At 43.3% G+C, this 22,201-nt stretch overlaps 1 protein-coding gene across 1 annotated transcript in view; it reads right to left on the reverse strand.

Moving 5' to 3' along the window:
- Positions 1-22,201, reverse strand: part of IPMK (inositol polyphosphate multikinase) — a 40,151-nt gene that overhangs the window by 12,161 nt on the left and 5,789 nt on the right. The window contains exons 3-4 of the mRNA XM_027460071.3: positions 8,479-8,575; positions 1,754-1,926 (exon numbers count right to left, since the gene is read on the reverse strand). Coding sequence (XP_027315872.1) covers positions 1,754-1,926; positions 8,479-8,575 — 270 coding nt within the window. The remainder of the gene's footprint in view (positions 1-1,753; positions 1,927-8,478; positions 8,576-22,201) is intronic.

Here is a 22,201-nt window from a genome sequence, read left to right on the forward strand (position 1 = left end):
ACGTTTGCCCAGCAAACGCCAGCATCCCTTACCCAGCATGTTAGCTGTTACAGGCAGAAAATGCCTGTACAGGAGAGGGTTTTACATCACGTCCTGAATCCTGGAATAATAAAGCAAGCAGACAGGCAGAGAGCACCCCGTAATCGAGAGGAGGCAAGCTGAGCAGAGAAAATGCCTTGTTTGTGAATGTGGGCTTTGCTAAGTGCTGCGTGAGGGGAGGAGGAACCTTTTGAAATCTTTCTGGAAAATAACTTCAACATGCAATTTGGTTCCAAACGCTCAAAACACATCTCATCTAGTTAAACACCGGATGGGAAACTGCAGTGCTTGGGGGAACCATCATTATAAACACAGCTTTAATTAGGGAATCAAAAGAATCTCTGCAACAGGATCAAGATGCCAGTAAACGACAAGGTTGCAAACAAAACCACTGAACACTGTGGAAGCAAGCACCCCTTTTACGCTGTCAGGACACAAAGAACGTGAAGTACGTTGTTTTACGGATGAGATAAGAAAGGTTATGTAATGATACAAGCCAAATCCAAGCCTATAATCTTCAGCCTTCCTTCTCGATCCAAACTGTTGGACTGGTTTTTGACTCGACTCCCACATGCTCTCTCGCAGGCTTGCATAATTGCTACTCATGACCACTATAATTTATAGCTGTAAAAGCTTATCTCAAGACAAAGTTAAGGCTGAGAGCCTAGGCAATTAGGTACAAAACACTGCAGGGAGATTAGAATTATTTCAGACAATGGTGCAATCTGGGTGCTGTTGCTTTCTAAGCAAAGTAGAGGCTTACCAAAGTCTCCAGCCATTTATGTTTGCTGATGCAGAGCCTGCGAAGCCCTGGCTTCCTCCATGTGAGTATGGCAACAAAAACCTCACATCAAAACCAGAAGTATTCCCGCGCCAGTTGTGGCAGGAAAAAATACTTTAGATGCCTTGCATCAGGCATTTGTGTTACTGATCCATAAACGTTCTGTAAAGCTTTTCCTTATGCTTAAGTATTACAGCAGTCAATACACAAATACTCATTCATCTTTCTCCACATTTAAAAGAAGGAAATCTAACAGAGTCACTAAGGACATCTGAAGGTCTTTACCCATCTCAGAGTAAGCTCCAACTGACAGTCGTTCCTCAAGCACATATGCTTCAAAGACATTTTCTTTGGATTGAAAGCTTTTTTAACTGCAGACTGTAAGCAGCTATTTATAACCATGCATATCACCTCTGAAAAGCTAACTTACTCTTCCCTAAATATAAAAATTACATTATTTTTATAAAAGCAAATCAAAAATAAAAAAAGACTTAGAGAGGACACAGATTGTTACTAAATTCTGAAGACTGGTCCTTTCTGTAAATCTCTGATACAAGCCTAAACACCAAAAAAAATGCTTTACAATCTCTAAAACCAATAGCTATGCAACAAGAAACGATTGCAACTACATTCAGCTTCGAATGACTATCATCTAGCCCAACACCTTTCCTGTATGTGTGTATATATAGAGAGAGAGGCTGCAAACAGACTCTCCGAAGGGGCACAGCCAAGTTAAACACTTGTGAAGAGAAGCAGTGTTTTGAAACATACTTCACATGACAGTTGATACAGTACTACCAACACACTGAGATAACACTTTATTTACACAAAACTCCAAAGCATTGTCATTTGCTAGATAAACTAGCTGCTGTATCTGGTGTTCGACAACAGAGCAGAGCATAAGCTGAATTGGAAAAGAAAACAAGTCCTTACCCTCATGCCAAGTACCAAAAAGCCGATCTCTTCCATCAGTGGGTATTTGCTGACCTGCTGCTGTATCTTCTCAGCCGAAGCATACGGATCGTAACTTTTCTGCCCTATTTTTACGTCCATTATGCAAGGCTTATTAAACTTACGGGTCACATCTTCCAGTTTTAGATACATCTCTGTAGAAAAGACAAAACTTTGGTTAGCAGTGGGGCAAAGCAAAATAATCACAGAGTTTCTGCTGAGCTTCTGTGAAGGAGGGAGAATAGTTAAAGGACTCGCATGATGTTTGGCCTCACGTCTGTCTCTGAACACAACCTAAATTACAGTCACTGGCAGCCGCAAACTCCACTGGCATAAAATTCTGAATGCATTCTGGTTTAGAAAATAATATATAATTGAAGAGTGCTAGCCTGGCACTCAAATTCAAATTATTGTCCAGATGAAACTGAGGAGGAGCTGTTATTAAGGCAGTAACATACCTCAAATAACATTAATAAGCACATGCACACACCGGTTACTCCGTTTTTTCAACGGAGACTGTGTTTTCTTTCTGCGTGAGAGGGGTAGAATTCAAACCGCAATTTTCTCTTTCTGTCATTTTAAAAAGGAAATTAACATTTCATAGTGCGACAAGTCTCCTTTTTCTCCTCCCTTGCCCCCTTTCTCCTTGGGCACCTTTTGGGGACAACACTGCTCAAATCCTAGGCTGCCTCTCAGCCGCTTCCAGAAGTGCTTTTGGGTGGGTGGACTACAACAGCCCCAGCCCCTCGGAGTGCCTGAAGATTTAAAGCAAGATGTAAAACCCAGTCAATCTGGTTTATGCTTTTCTCCAACATAGGTAAGAGATGATTTTCCAGCGTGATTTATGGCACTGGTTGTCAGAGCACACCAAGAAAACCAACTCCCCCAGTAACTGCCTACAACTCAGTTGGAGAAAGCGTGCACACATCTCCAGCCCTTGGCAGGACACGACGTGTACGAAGGAAAGGTCGGGCACCAACACCCTTCTCATTCTTCACATCAGCTTCTGCTAAGCCTGCTTTTATCAGGCCCAAACCTCCCATAAAAATCCATTTTTCTTTTGGAGCCCAGCCTACTCCATGAGCGTGTCTCCTTGGCTTTAATGCAATCTGCGTACACACGGACGCTGTGTTCTTCCCCATTCCTTCAGCATAATCACAAATGGGATTGCCAAAGAAAGCAAAAACCTCTGCAGTTAAATTTTAAAGAGGGAAGAGGGACCAAGTGCCTTAATTTCACAGCTGTACAGAAAAGTAACAAAGTCAGTTAGAGTCAAGAAAAAAGGAACAAATAATGTCCTTTCTTACTCAGTAAGTAGAGACTCTTCCTTAAAGATATGAAACTGTTTTTTATTACTTGTGTCCTATTTAGAGCTTCGATTTTTACACCATTATCACCATGATCAAATGACCCAATTCCCCAAAGTACACGTGCATCAATCTGAGAAACAGATTTCATTTAATCCTTAGATGTTTGCTTTATCTATAAATGGAACTAAGCATGTTTTTAACTGTATAGTCATGCCCAGGAAAGTGTGTTAAATCAATATACTATTCTAAAATCCAGTCTTCTACTAACTCAGTGCACCAGCTTACATTACTTTTCAGTGTCCTCAGGGCTACGGAATCAATCTGTCTACAGCAAAAAGAGTTTGGTTATAAACGAGCTCACTCATATACAAGGTTTGTTAACTCTAACTGCAGGGATACCCAAGCTAAAATAACTCACACTTAACTTTGAGAAAGCCACAAACAGCAAACAAACCCAACATTTGCTCATCAGATGTCCCCTAAGGGGAAGGTAGACCAATATTCTCCCTATTAGGGAGCATATTCTGAATAAGCTGGACTGCAAGTGCCACTTTTATTCAAAGTGTTCATACACAGGTCAAATTCAGTCAGATATTGGCAAAGCTTTCATTTTTGAGGTTTTGGGGAACACTACTGACTCCAGAGGAGTCCTACAACCTCTCAGCTCTCTACTATTTAAACAAAAATAGTCAAAATATAAGCATCATGTTTCCCACCCGGCCTCTTTTACACTATCTAAACTAAGGTAATCAATACATTTGTGTCATTACTCTAAAACAATCCAGGAAACAACATCTACATGAAATATAAGAATTTCAGAACTCAGCTCTCAAAAGCACTGAGCCAGAGACATGGCATGGGACAGGGGCAATACAAAAACATCTCAGGGAACGGCTGTTGTCCTTCACCACCCACCCCAAATGCATTGGATTATCTCGTGAGCAGCTCCAGACTCGCTACTACAAATACTTAAACTATCCAAACTGTACATTACCACAAATTATTCAAATTATTTAGATGCAATGCTGTTTGTCTGAGTTATTTTGTAAACCCTAAACCATGTGTATGTAAAGTAGTGCAAAACATCTGTTTCCATAAAGCAACAACTGAGCCCATGAAAACAACTAGTTTGAAAAGCAGAACCCAATCTCCCAAACAAGCCCTTATTCTTTCAGACAACATGCAGGCAAGGTAGTTCAGCGCTTTCCATCACAAAAATTTGAAGAGCACTCACAGATACCCGCCATCCTCTGCTCCGCTCATCCAAATCCCTCTTTTTAAGCATGCAGCACCCAAATTCAGCATTTCTTAAGATATTTCACTTTTTATTTCTCCTTCCATTTCAGAGCTGCTAAGCTAGAGTATCCCCCCTAAAAACCTCCTAAAACATAACAATTACTATTAAAAAAAAAAAAGGCATTAAAATAGCTTTGGAGCTATCATTAACCCTGGGAAATACTAATTACTTGGAAAAGTCTGTGTATTATCCAGAAATGACTCATCTCTCACACTTTCTGGAATTATAATTTAAGTCTTCATCTCCAGCTAGCTGCCAGCTCAGTCAAGATTATGTCCCATCTGTTCAGAGCACACCCCCACTCTCAAAAAGCTTTTTGTCCTCGCGGGGAGGGCAACGGCACCACAGATAAATCATGGCAATGAGCTATTTTTTTTTTCTGATTACAGCTTCAGAAAACGCATCAGGTGTTTACACATTGGTTTTCCTGGCACTGTTTGTGTTGTGTTCAACATCTGTGGTCAACTGTCCCAGACCCCAAAACCAGAGCATCAGGACACACCGGGATTTTTCACACAGCAACCCTTCTGGTATCTTGTGAAGAGGTAACCAGAGAGCTCTCCTTCCTGTCTTGTGAAAACTACAAATGCAGATTTTTCAAGCAGTTCAGATTTTCTAAGTTATTATGTGGAATGCTCCTAGCATCTGAAAATCATGCATTCATCAACACAAATAATTTTCTATTGCACAAGTAGATAAAAATCTCTGATGCAGATATGCTTCATACCAATAGATTACGTTTCAACTATCTAAAAATACTTTAAATTAAAGTCCCCTGCAGAGAAAAGAATTTGTTGGGATTTTTGTATCTCAGCTTTGGTAGATAATCCTGAACATGTATTTCAAGAACTTAAACAAATCATTCCTCAGAGGCTTCTCCTCCCCCCTTTCTCTCTTTCAGCAGAAGAGAAAGAGAAGGGAAGATGTGGTTTGACATATTATTTACATATTTTATTGCAGTCCCAAAGGAGACAAACCAAAAGACCACCAAAATTCAGCAAGTATGTATGGCACGAACCACTGCAGACTTGAGCACGTACGTGCCGAAGCATTCAGTACTTGCTGGAGTCAGAAGTCACAGAATAACTCCAGGCATCTGACTTCTTTTCATAATCTGCAAGGCATCTCTCAAAATACATGAATAAAGAGGAAAAAAAAAAAAGCCTCAGCTGCTCTCAGCAGCAGAAGAAAAGAAAGGCTTGAAGTTGTCTTGTGTTTTTCTACCCTGTTCTCAGTTCAGGCACCGGAAAGTAGAGCCCAGTATGAAATGAGCAGTGGTAAAGTTGCTTGCAAAAAATACGCAGGAGCAACAAGTAGGCAGCAGAAAGCACAACTCTCAGCAGGAGATATAAAAAGCTTAACATGCTCCCACATATCTTTGCAACAACTTTTCCACTTGCTTATTAATAAATTCCCAACACCGACAATGCCAAGGAGCCCGAAGTTGAAATCCAATTGTCTCGCTCCGATTTCAGATTATCTTCGGGAGGTGGAGTGTCATCCCCCTCTCACCCTGGCTGCCATGCAGTAGCGCTCGGTATGGGATTTCTGCATAACAAGAGTTATTTATAAGCTTTTATTGATACACGATGTTGAATATCGCTCCATCTCTTCTACCTAGAGGATTAAAGTTCAGTAGAAGGAAATCCTTACCTGTCATATGGAAACTCAGAAACGGACACAAATTAAGTTCAGAGTGGTCCTAAATTCAATTCCCGTTTTGTTTTTGCTTTTTTCTCCAGGAAACCTGCAGTTCTCTTGTCTGGGTGAACCTACTCAAACTCCCAACCCTCTTCCCAAGATAACAACTCAGATGCTACACATACAAAACCACTCACGAAAGAACTTCATTGTCTCATAAATAAAGGAGTTTTATGTTAAACAAAGGTGCTTATGGCCATCCCCTCTCTCTGGGCGAGCAGTTGTTCCTGCACACAAACACTGCTGGAATGTATATAGTTAGACCAGAACAAGCAGCACACAGCAGGGCCCTGGTAACCAACAGATCTATTTCGTTTCGTTTAAGTGCAGTCACCTACGCCCAGTTCCGTGGCAGAGAGGAGTTACTGGGTTCACTGCTCAGAGGCTGCCTGGAGCTGTGTCCCCACAGGACGTGGAGGAGTTACCGACGAAGGAAAGGTCAGGGATCCAAAGTCAAGATTGCAAAAAGCTGCACATACAACCCTAATCTGAACGTAATAACTGGTTATCTTTGCCGCAGCTAGATTCCTTCATCTAATGTCACGGGGACATGCCATAGCAGCTCAGCAAGCATAAGGTCCAATCTTTTCAGTGCTGCCAGAGATTACTCCACAGTTCATCTGGGGGGAAGAGGGCACAAACCCCACCACTGATCTTCCCAAAATAGCCTTTCCATGCTCTCTCTGTACTCTGTGGGTCTACTTTACCTCTTCCTGTTTTTGTAAACTCCATTTCCTACTTTTTATGCAGTTGAAACTCAACTGTGGTGATTCTCCTCACCTCTGGTGTCTTCTGCTGTCAGGCACTGATGCACAAAGGCAAATTCATCACAGAGGTTTTCCTCCACACCTGGCAGTAGCAAAAGTGCATTTGCAAATGCCTGCTGGTCAACAGAGCACTTCCACATTGAATGGCCACCTCCTTAGCTTTGGATGTGCCCCAGCACACACACGTTCTGCTGAGGTCCACGATCTCCACTGCACTTGATTTCTGTCAGGGCTACACAAAGCTCATTCATCCTGCGGGTAACAGAGCTGGCAGCCAAGCATTTTGTTTGAAGCTCCACTGCTGCTCTCTGTCAAAGCTCCCAATATTGCAGAGTTTTTTCAAGAACAACAACAAAAAAATAATCAAGTGTTGCTCTTCCTTTAAACCAGCTACATCCATTCCTACAGGCTACTTCTCTGCTGCTGGTGGAGACCTGCCAAAATTCAGCCCCATGCTGCACAGTGCTAGTTAATTCCCAATGTAAACTAGGGACATGTTGAATTACCATATCTCAGCTAGACCACACATTTTAAGATCCTACTCTAAGTAGGGAAAATTGATTTACAGTTTGGAGGGGACACTAGTGAGCTCCGTGACACACATAAAATTAGGAGGGAAGGAAGAAGATAGCTCTGGTAGAGCTATGTGGGTTAGTGCCAAATATGAAAGCGTGAAGGCAAATCTGAGCCAAGAAAGCGTTACGTACTGCCGCAGTCCTTGCTGCATTTATTTTTACAAAATTTAGACAGTGACTTTGGATGCCGCCTCACCACTGTCTTGGGAAAACAAGTCTATCAAGGGACAGCACAAGCCAAAGATCGAGCTGTGTTAACGGAGCACAGCTTCTAGTTTCAGTGCCTTTGCCTTTAAATAAACTCGAGCGCATCCTTTTGCTTCTGTATGTTCCAGAAGCTCTGTCTCCCAATGTGAATAAGAAAGAGCAGAAGAAAAATAGTTGCTATTTTAAATACACATCAGAAATATCTCCATCTTCTCTTGAAGAGACAATCTTCCAATTGTCCTCCAAAAATACCTTTTCTTTCTGACTCCTAACATGTTATACAAAGTTAAGCTACCTGAGATTTGTTCCATTCAAAACAGTAACAAAGGATGACAAGCAGTGCTCTTAAACAAGGCAACTAACAAAAAATATGTTTGGTGTGATATGGCAAGGTGATGGGATCCAACCTCTGGAGATCCAGTAGCAGATTCCAGCTTGAACGCCTCACCTCAGACCACATCCTGTCACTTTTTTCCTTCTTACACACCCATACAGCATCTGTGTCCTGCTTTGATGGCCTAATCAGACAAATGGGCATCCAGCCCACCCCTCCTGCATTGTCCAGACCAAAGCAGCAGCTCTGGGGCCATATGCATCAGGTTCAGCTACTTGCAAAACGTTTGCCATGTGAACAGCCATGCCTCATCTACCCTGGGCCATGAGGGCGCTCCCAAAGAACAAACCTAGCCAGAGGACTGCCAACTGGCACATGTTCTTAGTGGGAAAGAAGCAAACAAAACAAAACCAAAAAGGAAAAAAAAAAAACCTACAGAGCTTGCAGCTGCCAAAAATCAGGCTTCCTAAGATTTTTCCAGGAGGTTTGGATTAATAGATAAAATTAGAACAGTACCATTTGGTGCAGTAGGTGGTGACCAGACACCGAAGTATTTTGGCAGATACTCCCGCAGCTCCAGAAGAATGCTGTCGCAACAGTCAGAGTCATAAACCTGAAATAAATTAAGGGGAGGGGGAGACAAATAATGAATTTAAAACATTCACTTTATACTTCCTGTTGTCCCAAAATTATCATTTCTGGCAGCGTTTATTTTCATAAATTTAGGATTCCTACTTCATGTTTAAAAACATAGAAGATGAAAATACGAATTATCACAATCTGAGATGAGTGGTATCCATGCTTTCAATTTTTCAGGTGGAAAAGATATATCAACTCTAACTAAGAAGAATGTATGGCTTAACTTCAATAAAAATCTTAACTGTAATTGTTAGCGCTGAAGTCTATTCAGTGAAAAGGGGGTCCTCCCATCCTGAACCCAAGGCTGTTTGGGATTACTCCACTGTATCACAAATCTAAAGCTTTATCAGGTAGAGCACACAAACTCAGACTGGCGAGCGTTTCCTTATTTCCTCCAAACAACTCATCCTGTAACTACTCCAGACAAACAATGAACAATTCAAATGCATGCGTCTTCATCTGCTTAAAGTCTTTTAACATTTTTTTCCCCCAACTCCTGTTAAGAAAACAAGAACAGTTTGCAAACAGCAGCGGGCTTATGCTTCTGAAGGAACAAACCTTCACGCAGTTACAGCCAAGCCTGGGATAGTATAGGCCCTTGCAGCTACCTTTGCTCTGATGCCCCAGGCTCGTGTCCTGCCCCAGTCCTGCAGGAGCTGCACAGCAATACCCCCAGACACCTCACACGGGTGACAGGGACAAGCCACAGCTCTGCTCTCCCCTCAGTGTGCAACGCACAGCAGTGCAGGCAGAGCACGCTGCGAAGTCAGAAGCAATGCGAAAAGAATAAATTTCCCATCTCAGAGCTCTGCAGAGCTGGCTCAGCTCCTGGCTTTGAGACTGACACTCAGCCACGGTGGAGAACACCCTGCAACAGGAGCTACAGGCAGCTCACACGTCGGCATACACAACCCTACATTTCTAACATTAATACCTCTAGAGAGGAAAAAGCCCCGAACTTGAAGTCCAGCTGCTATTTCACACCAGGCAGCCTCGGCTACAGCCACCGCTGCGGTGTGACTCTAGGCAGAGCCTCAAGCAGCAGGAAGATGAAGTTGGTCAGTGTGGGTTTGTGCTAAATTTAGTTTTCATTGCAGAAATCTTGTACGGGCCAAACTCAAATCTCCAAGGGCTACAGGTAACAGTGGCTTTCCCCCTGTTAAGGCAAGCTGCTAGGCTGATACTTTGCGTGCAGAGACAAAAAAAAGAAAAACAACTTTGCTCGTCCCTGGGATCAGCTGCTGCTGTTTATTTTTATTGATGCAACATTGCTTTGATAAGCATCAGATGTTGCCAGCAGAAGACAGTGATCTCCCCGGGAGACTGCGATGCAGCTTGCTCTGAAAGGAGAAAATGAAGGAAGGAAGGGAAAAAAACATGCAGGTGGAGGGGAAGAGAGAAAGACCTGATGCTGGGGCAAAGACCCTCCCTTTGGGGGGTCCCACTGACCGATGCCACTGCTGGGCCAGGACTGGAGCACAGGCTGCCAGGATGACTTCCCACCGTGGCTGTTTGCAGACGAGCAGCACAAAGCCCATTTCTGCCTGCTGCTGTGGCACCCCTCAGCTAACCGGCAGGGAATTAGGCTGCACCCTGCACGAATACTCTTCCTCTGGGAACTAACTTACTGGCAAAACAGGATTTTAGGAAAGACAGAGAAAGGAGCATATGGGGAGACCATTAAAAAGGAAAAACTCTTGTTGTGACTCACCTTTGAAACCCTGACAGTAGGTTCCAGTGCTAAAGACTTAGCAAATAACTAACAGTGTGCTTCTGGGTATTTCAAGGCGTGGGATACAACAGAGGTGTTCAGGTAATTGGGTGTAATAGCCCAAAGTCAAGGCCAAACAAGGAAAAAAAACCTCCAGAAGAGGTATCTTCTACATAGCCCATCCTTAATACACTGATACAAGGCATTTTAAATGGAGAAAGAGTCACAGTAATGTAGTGTTCGGTATCATTACCTCAGCATAACAGAATTAAGTGCATTACTTCTGTCTCTCCAGAAGTCATCTTGCTCCCTGAAGCAGTAATAAACTCCCTTTTAAAGTTTGACGTAACACATACAAAGCACTTTTTTGACCTTAATACAGACCTCAATCTCAGCCTGTAATGTATTTGTATGTCAAACAAGAATAAGCACTCAGATAATGAAGATCAGAGGAAGTCATTTGGTGTGGGCAAAAGCAACAAAAACGGACATTTCAGGAATTACAATCATTCTTAGACAGGAGAAAACCACTCCTGCTCATTAGAAAGGGGCTAAACCAGCAACAACGGGCATTTCAGCTCGTTTCATCCAACCCACTAGCAAGCTACACGTTTAGGTGTCATTCAGAGTGATCAATATAAATGGGTATATGACAAAAACAACCCTAAATTTACAGAAGAAATAAACCACACATCCCATACCCTGGAAGGTATTGCTGCTGACAGAGCTGGCAAACTCACTGGAGAAGAGGTTATCACTTACCCTGGCACAACCTTTAGAAGTAAACCATTGTGCTTTCATTTATGTTAGCAATACTCCACCTTTATCGGAAAAGCAGCTGCTGGGTTTTGCACGTAATGACAGGCCTGTTTCTTGAGCACACACTGAAAAACCTAAGCTCTTTCTGCTTTACTGTACATGACCTCTTCGTCCAGCAAATCGAGAATTGCAGAACAAGTCGGCGTCAGCTCAGCCGGGGTAGGTATCCCTCCTACACATCACAGGACGCATTCTTCCAACAGCACAAACTGGAGACATGAAATGCAGTTGCTGCTGGGCTTAAAAGCAAGTAAACAGGATGCTGACATTTGGAGGGCTCACAACATGTCCATTACAAAGTACTGCAGCTAACTCATAGGAAGAACATGCCCCAGATATGTTCTGTGGCAGCTCGATAGTCTAATAGACACCATGAAGTCATAATTTCCAGCTACTCAGAATGTTTTAATTCTGAGGCAAATTCACCCTCCCTTAGTTTTTAATCCAAAGTACACTCTGTTTGTTTTGCTAAGTCTGATCCAAACAGATTCATCTGTTTTTTAATGCAAACAGGGGGGCTGCTTGGAAGAATGGGAATGTTCTTTTCCATATTTAAAGCAGCATGACATTCGCTCTCCTTTGTTTTGTAAAGACTAGCTAATCACAGAAATGACTGAGGGAGGGCAGAGCAAATGTTTAAATTTCAACAGGAAACTAGTTCTGGCAGTACAGACCCATCTTCAAGTGTCCTGGTGGAAAGACACCGCTTTGATGAAAATGTAGCTTCAACGCAATTTCTTCAAGTATGTAAAAAAGCTGATTTGGAAAACATAGATTTTAAAACATGCATTTATTTAAAAGCAATTTGAGTAGGAAACTAGAAATGCTGGGCCAGTCCCAACCATCCCCTTTTCTTGTTACCATAAGCTGTCCCTGAGCAGTGGTGCTGTCGCTTGCAGAGCCTCGGGGTACACAAGCAGCCGCCAGCAGCAGGCGCAGAGCTCAGCTCCCAGCTTATTTCTTAGGGGGTTCCTGGGTGGCAAACAGCTGAGAAGCCACACACTCCAATTAGCAAATACAAGATTTACAGATGATAGTGCAACCTTAACTCTGTCTCCCTGCGTGTACACATTATATCACAGACTTTAATTACCTGAGTGTGTGAGCATTTCCCTCCAGACTCCTACACCGCCCAGTTATCCCAGGCAAGTACGAGGGCCAAAAAAGCTGAGGTTCTAGCAGCAGCTCTGCCCTGAGCAATTCATAACTGCACAGCTTTACAACTCAGAAAGCTTGCTTCTTTTTCAAAGTAGTACCATCATGTTTTGACTTGTCTGCAGTATTTCTTTCCACAAATATGACTGGAGTTGGGCCAGCTCTGTTTATATCCAAAAAAAAATCTGATACCAGAGTAATTCAGAAAGTTAAATATTTACGAATGCTGTTGTACTAAATGCTATTGTAATGAATTGCTATTTTCCTATCCAAAATATAGCTGCACTATGCATTAGATGATAGTCACTCATAGAAAATACCTACAGAAAGACTAGAAAAGCTTAAAACAATTCAGGATATATTTATGTTTCCACAGTCTGATCATGCAGATGAATTTTCAAATAAGAATGGCGTACACCTGCACCAATTCTGTCCTCCTCCCAGGAGTCAGGGGAAAAAAAAAAAAGTTACAGAAAGGAGCTGGCCATCTTAGCTTCCAAAAAATCAAGGCTGTGAAAGTAAGCTTTGACATCTCCCCAAGAGATACTTATTTGGCGATGTTTATCAAACCAGACATTTTCTAGCAATGCCAAAAAAAGAGCAGGTCCTATTTTATCCACTTCCACATGTTTTATATAGTCAAAATTGGGCTGACCCTAGCGAGATTTGCAGCCTGAGGCATGGAATTATCCTCACAAGAGGAGAAGCAAACCCTGACCCATTTCCGAGGATGTGGCAGAGCTTCAGACCTTCAGCAGCAGCAGCCAGAAGGCAGCAGTCGGGCACAACCACCAGCAGCAGCGCCCAACAAACCCCATGCAGGGCTGTGAGCAAAGAGCAGCGGATGCCACAAGCAGCAAGATCTCCAAAACAGCCAGAGATAAGCTGGGTAGGGACAGATCGTCTAGACCCCCTTCCTTTCCCACAGCCACGTACTTCAGAAGCAAGGCAGGAAATATTTGGAAGACGCAAGCAGGCACTCCACCCCACCCCATCACAAGCACCAAAGGGCCGCTTCCCTCTTCACGAGACAGCAAACTCCCATCTCATCTTTCATCCCACAAGACTCCCAGGCAACAAAAAAATAACAAGAAAACAAGTTTAAGTTATTTGCTTTACCCCCACACAGACCCTGCAGCTGCTGGAAGCCACCCAGCTGGGCACAGAGCAGGGTGGTGGGCATCAGGAAGTTCTCAGTCCAAATCACAAAGTAGGGATGATGTTTCATCACAAACCTCTTGCCACAGAACTGAGCTTCCTCCTGCCCTTCCGCCTCTCCTAGGTTCACAACAACTCAGGAACGCAGGCAGATGTGATGCCCAGCCTCAGCTCTGTAGGAAGCTGGAATCTCCAATCCACTTGAGGGCTCTTTGAAGCCAAAGATAATTCTTCTGTCAGGATGTGCAACAAGCCTGGCACCATAATCAGATTTATTTTTTATTTTTTTAAAAAGTGCACTCTTGAAGAAGATACCCAGGAAAGTGTAGATGATTATAATTGTATCAACAGCATGGACACCTGCTAAGCAGCCTTCTGAGTAAGTCAAGAGACTCCTAAGTTGAATCTAATTCAACAACACCAGACAAATTGCAGGTGAAGTTTGCTATTCCAGAACCTAAGTTTGGTTTATGTATTTGTACATACAACAGAGACAGAAGCATCATGCTTGTGCTTGGTACTCTCCGCCAAACTAAGGAGAACATAGCCTAGCTGGTCATCTGATAAGGAAGTTACAATTTTAACACACTAAACACTTCTTCTCCCCCTACTCTTCCTTCTTAGTTCAGCAGCACTTACTGTCCACCCGACAGCGCTGTAGTGACGCTGTCCTCAAGTCACCCACTGCAAAAAGTCAAGCCATCAGCGGTCAGAGAAATCCAGCAAAAAGTCAAGTCCCTTTGCTAGTCCATACCTTCCTCAAAGAAATACAGTACAGCCAGTTCTCATCTATCTGTACAACTATTGCATGAAAATAACAGCTCTGTTACAGCAACGCTCCAAGTGGTGCAACGTGACCGCTGCTTTGCGTGTTCAGGGAAGAAAGATACTGACCTGGTCAGAAACCACTACCTTGAGATCCTCATAGATGTAAAACCAAGCTGAGAAAGGGCAACAGCTAAACTGTTTCCACACGAACTTTCTGCTCCAAGAAGATGTTTTGAACCAACTCCAACTATTTCTGAGTTTGAATTATCACTGGAACTATTGACAGAAAAGTAAAATGGTAGAAAAATGGGATAAAAAGAGAAATCAGCCACGACCACTGTCCCACTTTCTGTGACCATTAATAAGCACTACCCTTTGTTTCTGGAAAGCACTGAATCTGAAGATTCAAGCTAGGCTGCAAGAGAGAACAAGGGGTGGGAGGAACCCTGAAGCAGTTATATAGGCAAAACTTCATTTTGCATTTCAAAGAGACGGAAAGGGAAGACAAGTCCTGACAGACACGAGTTGGATTTTTCTTTTCCAGTGCTGCGAGAGGCAGCTCTCACAAAGAATGTACTGCAGCATTACCCTCAAGGTGCAGTTTCATGGTAGCTTAAACCAACCTGAGCCTGGCGGTGTTAGCATCCAGCTGATCCCAGTCTGTTTCGCTCACTGAGAAGGTGTCAGGCCAAGGCACCCTGCTGAAACTGCCTTCCAGGTACGTTCTGCCACCAACACTCCCGAAACACTTAAAGCCACATCTTTGTCTTCCCTTGAGAACATCCAGTGGTGCTTGATGAAATTTTGATAATTTTAGTCATCTAAGCTATTTTACTAACATCCGAGTAGCTGTTTTGTAATAGCTGGAGGCATTTTTTTGGTTGCCTTGAATAAGTAACCCTTTGGAGTCCCACACCCACATGCCCTGAGCACAACTGGAAATTACAGAACCAGCTACAGGCACAGTAATAACACTAAAAAACCTTAGCACGCCTTTGGGCATAGTCTGCTCCAGGCAGGCACAGGAGAAAAACAAATCTGGGGAAGGGAAATGTTACACTTGGGCATGGCGAGTCAAGTCATTCACTTTGCTTTGTCTTCAGGGAGAGGTTTGGTTTTTTATATTTTTATATATATATTCACACATATACACACACTCACATACACACATTAGAAGAAAATAAACACACAAAAGCTGAAAAAATAATTACTACCACCTTGCTCCCTAAGTATGGGACATTGGAGGAATTTCACCAAGCACGTTACACGCACAGCAAGACATTCAACATCATGCCAAATGGACTTTTCAGTTTACTGATGGTTAACCTGGTACCTGGATGATGATGAACACCATACCAGCAGCTTACCAACCACATCTTTTTTGGAAATAAGCCTGTGATGCATCAACTGCTGTATTTTCTGCCTAACTACAACACACCTTTAGAGCTTCATCCTGATTTTTAAATACTTACCATCATAAATGAACTGAAACTTGATTCAGTCTGAAAGTTAGTGCTTGCATTACCCTCTAGCATAGCAAGGGCACTGTAGTGTAACTTAACCCAATTTAACATTCCATGGACGTGCCCATTAAAACCCTTTATTTTTGCTTCATTTTCAGCAGGATCTGCTCTTGGAAAGGAATTTTCCTCAAAATCAGGTTTATAAGACAACGGGATTGTTTTTTTCCTGCATGCTTGCACAGCATGGACTGTAGGCAACCTGGTCTGTTACCAACTCCACCCAGTAGTTCCCTGCTAGCACCAAATTGCAGCAATGGCCTTTGACTGCCTCCTTTTACAGGCTTTTCTTCGATTTATTAAAGGGGACTGTAGATTATTGTGGCACACAATGTACAAGGAACACAGCAAACAGATGCCCAGCGGACTCTTTAGGGTAATTTTCTACCGCAGAGCGTGGTTCTCCCAAACTTGTTTTTGCCGCACGGTACAAGAATCACAAAAAAAATTGCCACAAATTTAAGCCTTATTGTCCTGGTACAGCAGGCTTTAAGTCATTTAATAGTGACCTGAAGTACAAAAAAAATCTGAGCGCTTATAGGACAGTAGAAGAACTCAGCAGATTATTAGACCTCATCCTTCATTCTCCTTAGACTACTCCTAATTTAAAAAATACACAAATACAAGCAGTAAGTATTTCACAATTTGGTCACAAAGTCATTTTCTTCTCATTAGCTGAGGAGTACTGCATGTCCTTCCCTTTATTACAATACTTCTGTCTAGGCTTGTGGTTTTAAGTACAGAGCACAAGACAGTTTCACACACTGGTTTGGGAACTTCAATTTGCTTATATCCCCAATGCAACAAATCCCTCCTGAGCATTTTCTCAGCAGGAGGAACGATGATGGGGGCAGACAGGGAGTGTATCAGAGCGCACTCATTATGTTTGCAAGCAGACAACTTGAGTCACTGCAGTGCCACTACCTCTTCTGGGGATGCAGCAGACATTGACGTCCCAGAACGAGACACAGCAAACGCCAACATTTCAGGGTATCGAGCTACAGCTCTGGGAACAGGAGTAAGGAAAGGTTCGGGCAAGGCACTGCATCCCCCATATGAGATGTTTAAGAGAAGGGTGCATCCTATTTCTTGAAGCTTTGTCCATACAAGACTTAAACTCAGAACCTTAGCTGGAGACTTGATCACAGGATAAGGATATTTTAGTACACAACAGCAGCACTATGGCCATCATCCACTCCTTTTTCAGTCAAGAATAATCATCTAAATCACGACTATAAAACCAGTTAGCTGAGTTTATAAAATAGGGTAATTCATCCTGAAGCAAGACGCGCCTTCCCTCCCTGATCCCTGTTGTCTTCTGTCACTAGCAGAGAACAGTTTACAGAACACAGGCTGCTTATCGTGATTTGTGCTATATAGGCTGAAAGAGGGCTGAGCCTTATGAGTCAGTTCTTGCAACTCTGTGCAAAAGCTTCCAGGCCAAAACACATCTTTCAGGCTGCTGGCTTGATTTGATGCCATGGAGGGGGAGGGAAGTCACTAGAAGTCTTCTGCACTGCCTGAAGCTGCTCGAATACCAATTAAAATCAGATGATGCAAAAAGGAAAAAAAAATTAAAAAGAAAGCATCAAGCTCATGAATAGCTGTGGCACAAAAGCAATAACAGGTTATAGAGAATGAAATAAAACAAGGATAAAAGTATTGATAATGGTCCAAACAGGCATACTTCCTGCCCTTTTCTTCTCTGTACCCACAGGAGCACAAGGAATGTTAATCTAAGTGGTGATTCTCTAACACGCCCGTTCTCCTCTGGTCACAAAGTCAAAGACTAACTGCTGCAAGAGGGACAACACAAGCTGCACAAACAATTTTCATTCTGCCCCATGTACAGGTTGTAAAACGGGTAAGCTCTTTAGGGGAAAGAAAACAAAAAGACGGGTCATCACCCTATTGAAAGTTGCATTATAATGCATCCAACACAAGTTCACAACAACAATCGTGCGGGCGACCATGCAACCATTACTTCCTAGCTTTCAAGCGCCTGACTCTCACCTAACCTAAATCTCTTTTACATGCTGGAGTTATTTGCGTCTCCTACATCCTGGCTTTGTTTTCCAGACATGTAACAAGAGCGAAAAACAATTTCTACTATCTACAGCGGGAACAGCTTCCTTGCATTCATGTAATATGTCAGCAGGGCTCGAACCCTGAACTTTCCGCGTACTGCTAGAGCAGTTAGCAGAGCCGGCAGTAACTGGTAGCGGGAGAAGAACTGTTCTCCAGAAGGGCCAAATGACAAGCCCAATTATCTTTTCCCAACGCTACGTGGGGTTAATCAGCTCTCGGCTCTCAAGCACTCAGGCAGAGGTAGGCGGTTGCCAGAGCTGAGCTGGGACAGGGAGAACCCCATCTGCCTTTTCACTCCAACCCCCAAAATCAGAAACGTGCCCTCTGGGACAAGGGTATCTGAGAATCTGGGTAAGACTCACCTCACAACAGCCTTGGAAACGTTACTAGTATTGCAGGTATGCTATCTGGAGCCATGATTTGGCAACAACACGAGCACCAGCTATGACAATTCTGACACGCAGCCACTAGCAAAGAGGGAAAAAAAATGCTAACTGTTGGAAGTTGTCCATGCTGCAAGAAGTTTCTCAGAGAGGACAGTTTTCAGCAGGCAGGATGAGGGGGGAAGGAGTACTTCATGCACCCCAAACATCACGCAGTCACTGCAGGAGAGCAAAAGGGCAATTCAAATAAAAGCTTATGGGGACATTTATTGATCTGTCAAGCATAAAATCCCAGTTTATTAGCTAGTGAATTACCAACCTTTAAAACGTCAATATGCCACGCTCAGAACAGGTACACGTACTAACAGAGCTTTTACAGCCCCGTGAAGCAACTGCCAGAAATCAGAATTGAAAGTGCCATCATTCCTAATGGCCCACCAACCTTCTGCTGGCTTGCTGAATGCAAGAAGAGAAACCCTCTGTCTCTTCCTGCTGAACACAGAGCTTGGAGGAAACCGTAGCTGGGAAGCCAGCTTCAACAACTGTAAATTCTCTTCCTTAGTTTTAAATATTTGCAGCCTAAGCTCCATCCTTTTGTGCCCACAAAAGCAGCTGTCCTATTTAAAGCATGACATTCCAGCTTCCTCCCCCTCTGCAGGGCACCAACAGGACAGTGGTTTCTGCAAAGCTACATTCTTGACGTGACAAATTAAGAAAAACCCTCTGCTGAACAGGAGAGCTCTTAAATAGGAAGAGATTGTTACGTTAGCACACGGTGCTCGTAGGTCCAGCCTGGTATGGTTGAGACAAGCTCTGTACCCTGTAAAGCACAAAGGTTTTACCTCTTCCAGAGGCTGTGCTGACCTTTCCTTCCAAAGGATGCTTTTCTCCCAGCTCCCAGCTCATCTGCCAGAAGAGCTGACTGTAGGAGGGCTGATGGGCTTCTTCCCTCTCCTGACACTGCTGGATTGAATCAGGCTGCTTCAGCATGTACGCGTCTGCCCTGGCATAAGGCAGGGTGAAGTTAAAAACCAAAACGGACTGAGAAGCAGCATGCTTTTATGGATTTCTTAGTATGCATGTGTAGGCAGCCTACCATAAACACATACTGCCTTGCAGCAATTTATTTTCTTTAATGGAAACATAATATATACATAAGGTATTACACGGCATTTTCAAACATCACTATTTTCGTGTTTCCACATCCCTGCTCCCTCCTGAAACTCCTTTAAAAGCAGTCCTTCGCGGTGCCTCCGCCTACACATCCTCACCGAGTATTTCCATTAGATGGAAACAACTGATCATCAGCGTAGATAGTCCTTAAAAAACCACAACCCTTCTACATCAACTCCTTTTCCTGCTCTCGCTGCTCATATCTACTGAAAACAAAGTATTTTGTAGCTATTCAAGGTTTAAAAAGTCCAACTTTTTAATCAGATAAGGGTATTAGAAGACCTGGTAGAACACTTCACGGTTACACAGCCTGTGTTTATACCAAGTTCATGCCCTCAGGTTTAGGAAGGGAGTTTGCAGAAACAAAGCTAAAACATTATTATTTTAATTTGATAACTATTCATATTTACAGAATCAATAGAAAGTGGACGTTACCACTGGGAAGTCACACTCCAACACTAAGTTAAGATTACTATACATAGCAAGTTATTAACAATGGCTACAAACACCTTATTATTCCACTCCATTTTATCATAGAAGCAACCCATGATAACCTTGTTTACTCCACTTTTTCCCCTCCCTTATAACAGAGAATCATGAAAAGCCGTTTCTCCCATCAGTAGAGGATATCACATGCTGTTGTAGTGGTAAAACAATCTTGTAAGAAAGAAGCAAAGAAGTATTTAGAAGTATTTAGAAGTTTGCCTTTTTTTTTTTTCTTATAAACTGCTAAACTGAAGGTATTGTATCTGGAAAATAGAAAAGTGAGCTAATGACTCACTTTAGGTCAGAGGTTGGACTCGATGATCTTGAGGTCTCTACCAACCTAGACAATTCTGTGATTCTGTGACAGTCTGAGTAGAAATTGCTACTAGGAATAGCACCCTGCTTTGTGCTCTGTAGGAAACACCCATCATTTGTCCACGATGGGGAAGCAAATTTCTGGTGATCTGCTCACGCAGGCTATGGCCCTCTGTCGTGTTCACAAGACAGCCAGCAGAAGGCCAATCCAGCAGTTCGGACCATCTTGTCCAGATAAAGACAATATCTACCTGACACCAGCCTGTTATCAGGTTAAAATTATCAGGGCCATAATTCAAACTTGTCTGCTGTTGTGACACACCCCTTGCAACCTTCAGCCCGCAAGCACTCACCAGCACACTGCCAGTCACCGCTGGTTATTGAAGACACTTCTGCCTCAGACCTGCAATAGCTGCTCTCCGGCTGACATGTGCAGAAACCAAGACACACACATCTTCCTGCTACCATGAACCACATCGGCGCTCAGCTGCTTCAGCTGAGGACCTTTGCCTGGCCCGTAAGTGAAGAAGGCCTTGTTTCTTGCCCAGGTACGGAATAACTGGTAATATCAATACATGCAAAATAGTTAAAAGTGCTTATGAAGACAGGGGTGCAGGAATGAAAAAAACATCTTGATTAACCTGCATACACTAAGGAGTCACCTTCTGGCTTGATCTTAACACGCTTGCTGTCTAGTCCTGGCTGAGTGACAGTCTGGGATTCCTCAGTCTTCACACACTTCATGGTGTAACAAATACATCTGATGAAGGCTCCATCGGAGAAAACCTTAGGAACAGCCTTCAGATCCACTCCAGCTTTGTCCTCGCAGAATATGCTGACTTTGTTGCTCATCTGCACCGAAAGTCTTGCCAGGATCCAGAAAGATTTAGTCTTCTGCCTCAAAACTACTTCTATTCCACCTGCATCCAGAAGACAGCCCTATCGTACATCTATCCAGAAGCACCGTTGCTGGATTTCTGCACTATTTCTCATCATCTTCTCTTCCCAACTGCCTTGTAAACAACCCCTTGTCTCAAGGAGCAGCAAAATTCTCCTTCCCCTGTTCTCTGGAGGTGCACTAGCCTATCCCAAGGTGCTATGTCTCTTTGTAGATCAGAAGATGCAGTGAGCTCAGTCACCAAAATGGGGCAGTCTTGCTGTTGTTCCCACTGCTTATCAGTTTAATCACTCAACTGACAGAAGGCTTCCAACATGAGGAAGCGTTGCTGACTTTTTAATAAGTCAACAGAGCTCCTCCATGGCTGAGAAGCACCAGCACAGCACAAGGTGAATGGCAATATGGGAAGAAAGGCCCTTCCCTCTTGGCAGCGATGAGCTATTGCCACAGCTCAAGCTCTCTGTGAAACTGCGTACCTTTGGGTGAACCTCACGACCTGCAGTAAACCTCGCCTTGTAACAGACATATGGGGTGCTTAGGTGTCTACACCTGCATCATGTGATTCTTCCTGTGAGCAAACATGATAGCAGTTAATCATTGAGGAGCAACAAAACCCCAAGACCTTTCTCCTGTACTTTCACCTATCCAGATACATGCACTTTCTCCCCCTCCTATCTGCCACAAAAAGGCAGTCTAGTCCCCACACAAGTAATTGCTATACGACTTTCCCCTTCTCCATAATTCTTCAGGAATGGCCAAGCCCCTTTTTTCCCAAGTGGCTTGTAACCAAAAAAAAAAAATCAGCATCAAGAGTGACTTGGCAAGGCCCCAGAAGATATCACTGGAGTTTGTGTTGTTGCTCTTGGTACAATCGAGACCTGCCTTCTTCCACTGCGACAGGGTCTAGTCACAAGGGCACTGACACAAACGATTTCACCCAGGTTCTTGCTCACAGCTTTTCCCATGAGTAGAGCAGCAGGCAAAGCGATAAACTTGTGAAAAGTTAACATCTAAGCAACAGCCAAGCTTACTCCTCTTACCCTCTGGCTTTAGACAGCAAGAGTACGTTACTGGGAACGAGGAGTTCCCAGAAGATCAAGTAACCTGGTACTCAAAGGAGTCGGTT

The sequence above is a fragment of the Anas platyrhynchos genome, chromosome 6, assembly GCF_047663525.1.
Source record: "Anas platyrhynchos isolate ZD024472 breed Pekin duck chromosome 6, IASCAAS_PekinDuck_T2T, whole genome shotgun sequence".
Lineage (NCBI taxonomy): Eukaryota > Metazoa > Chordata > Aves > Anseriformes > Anatidae > Anas > Anas platyrhynchos.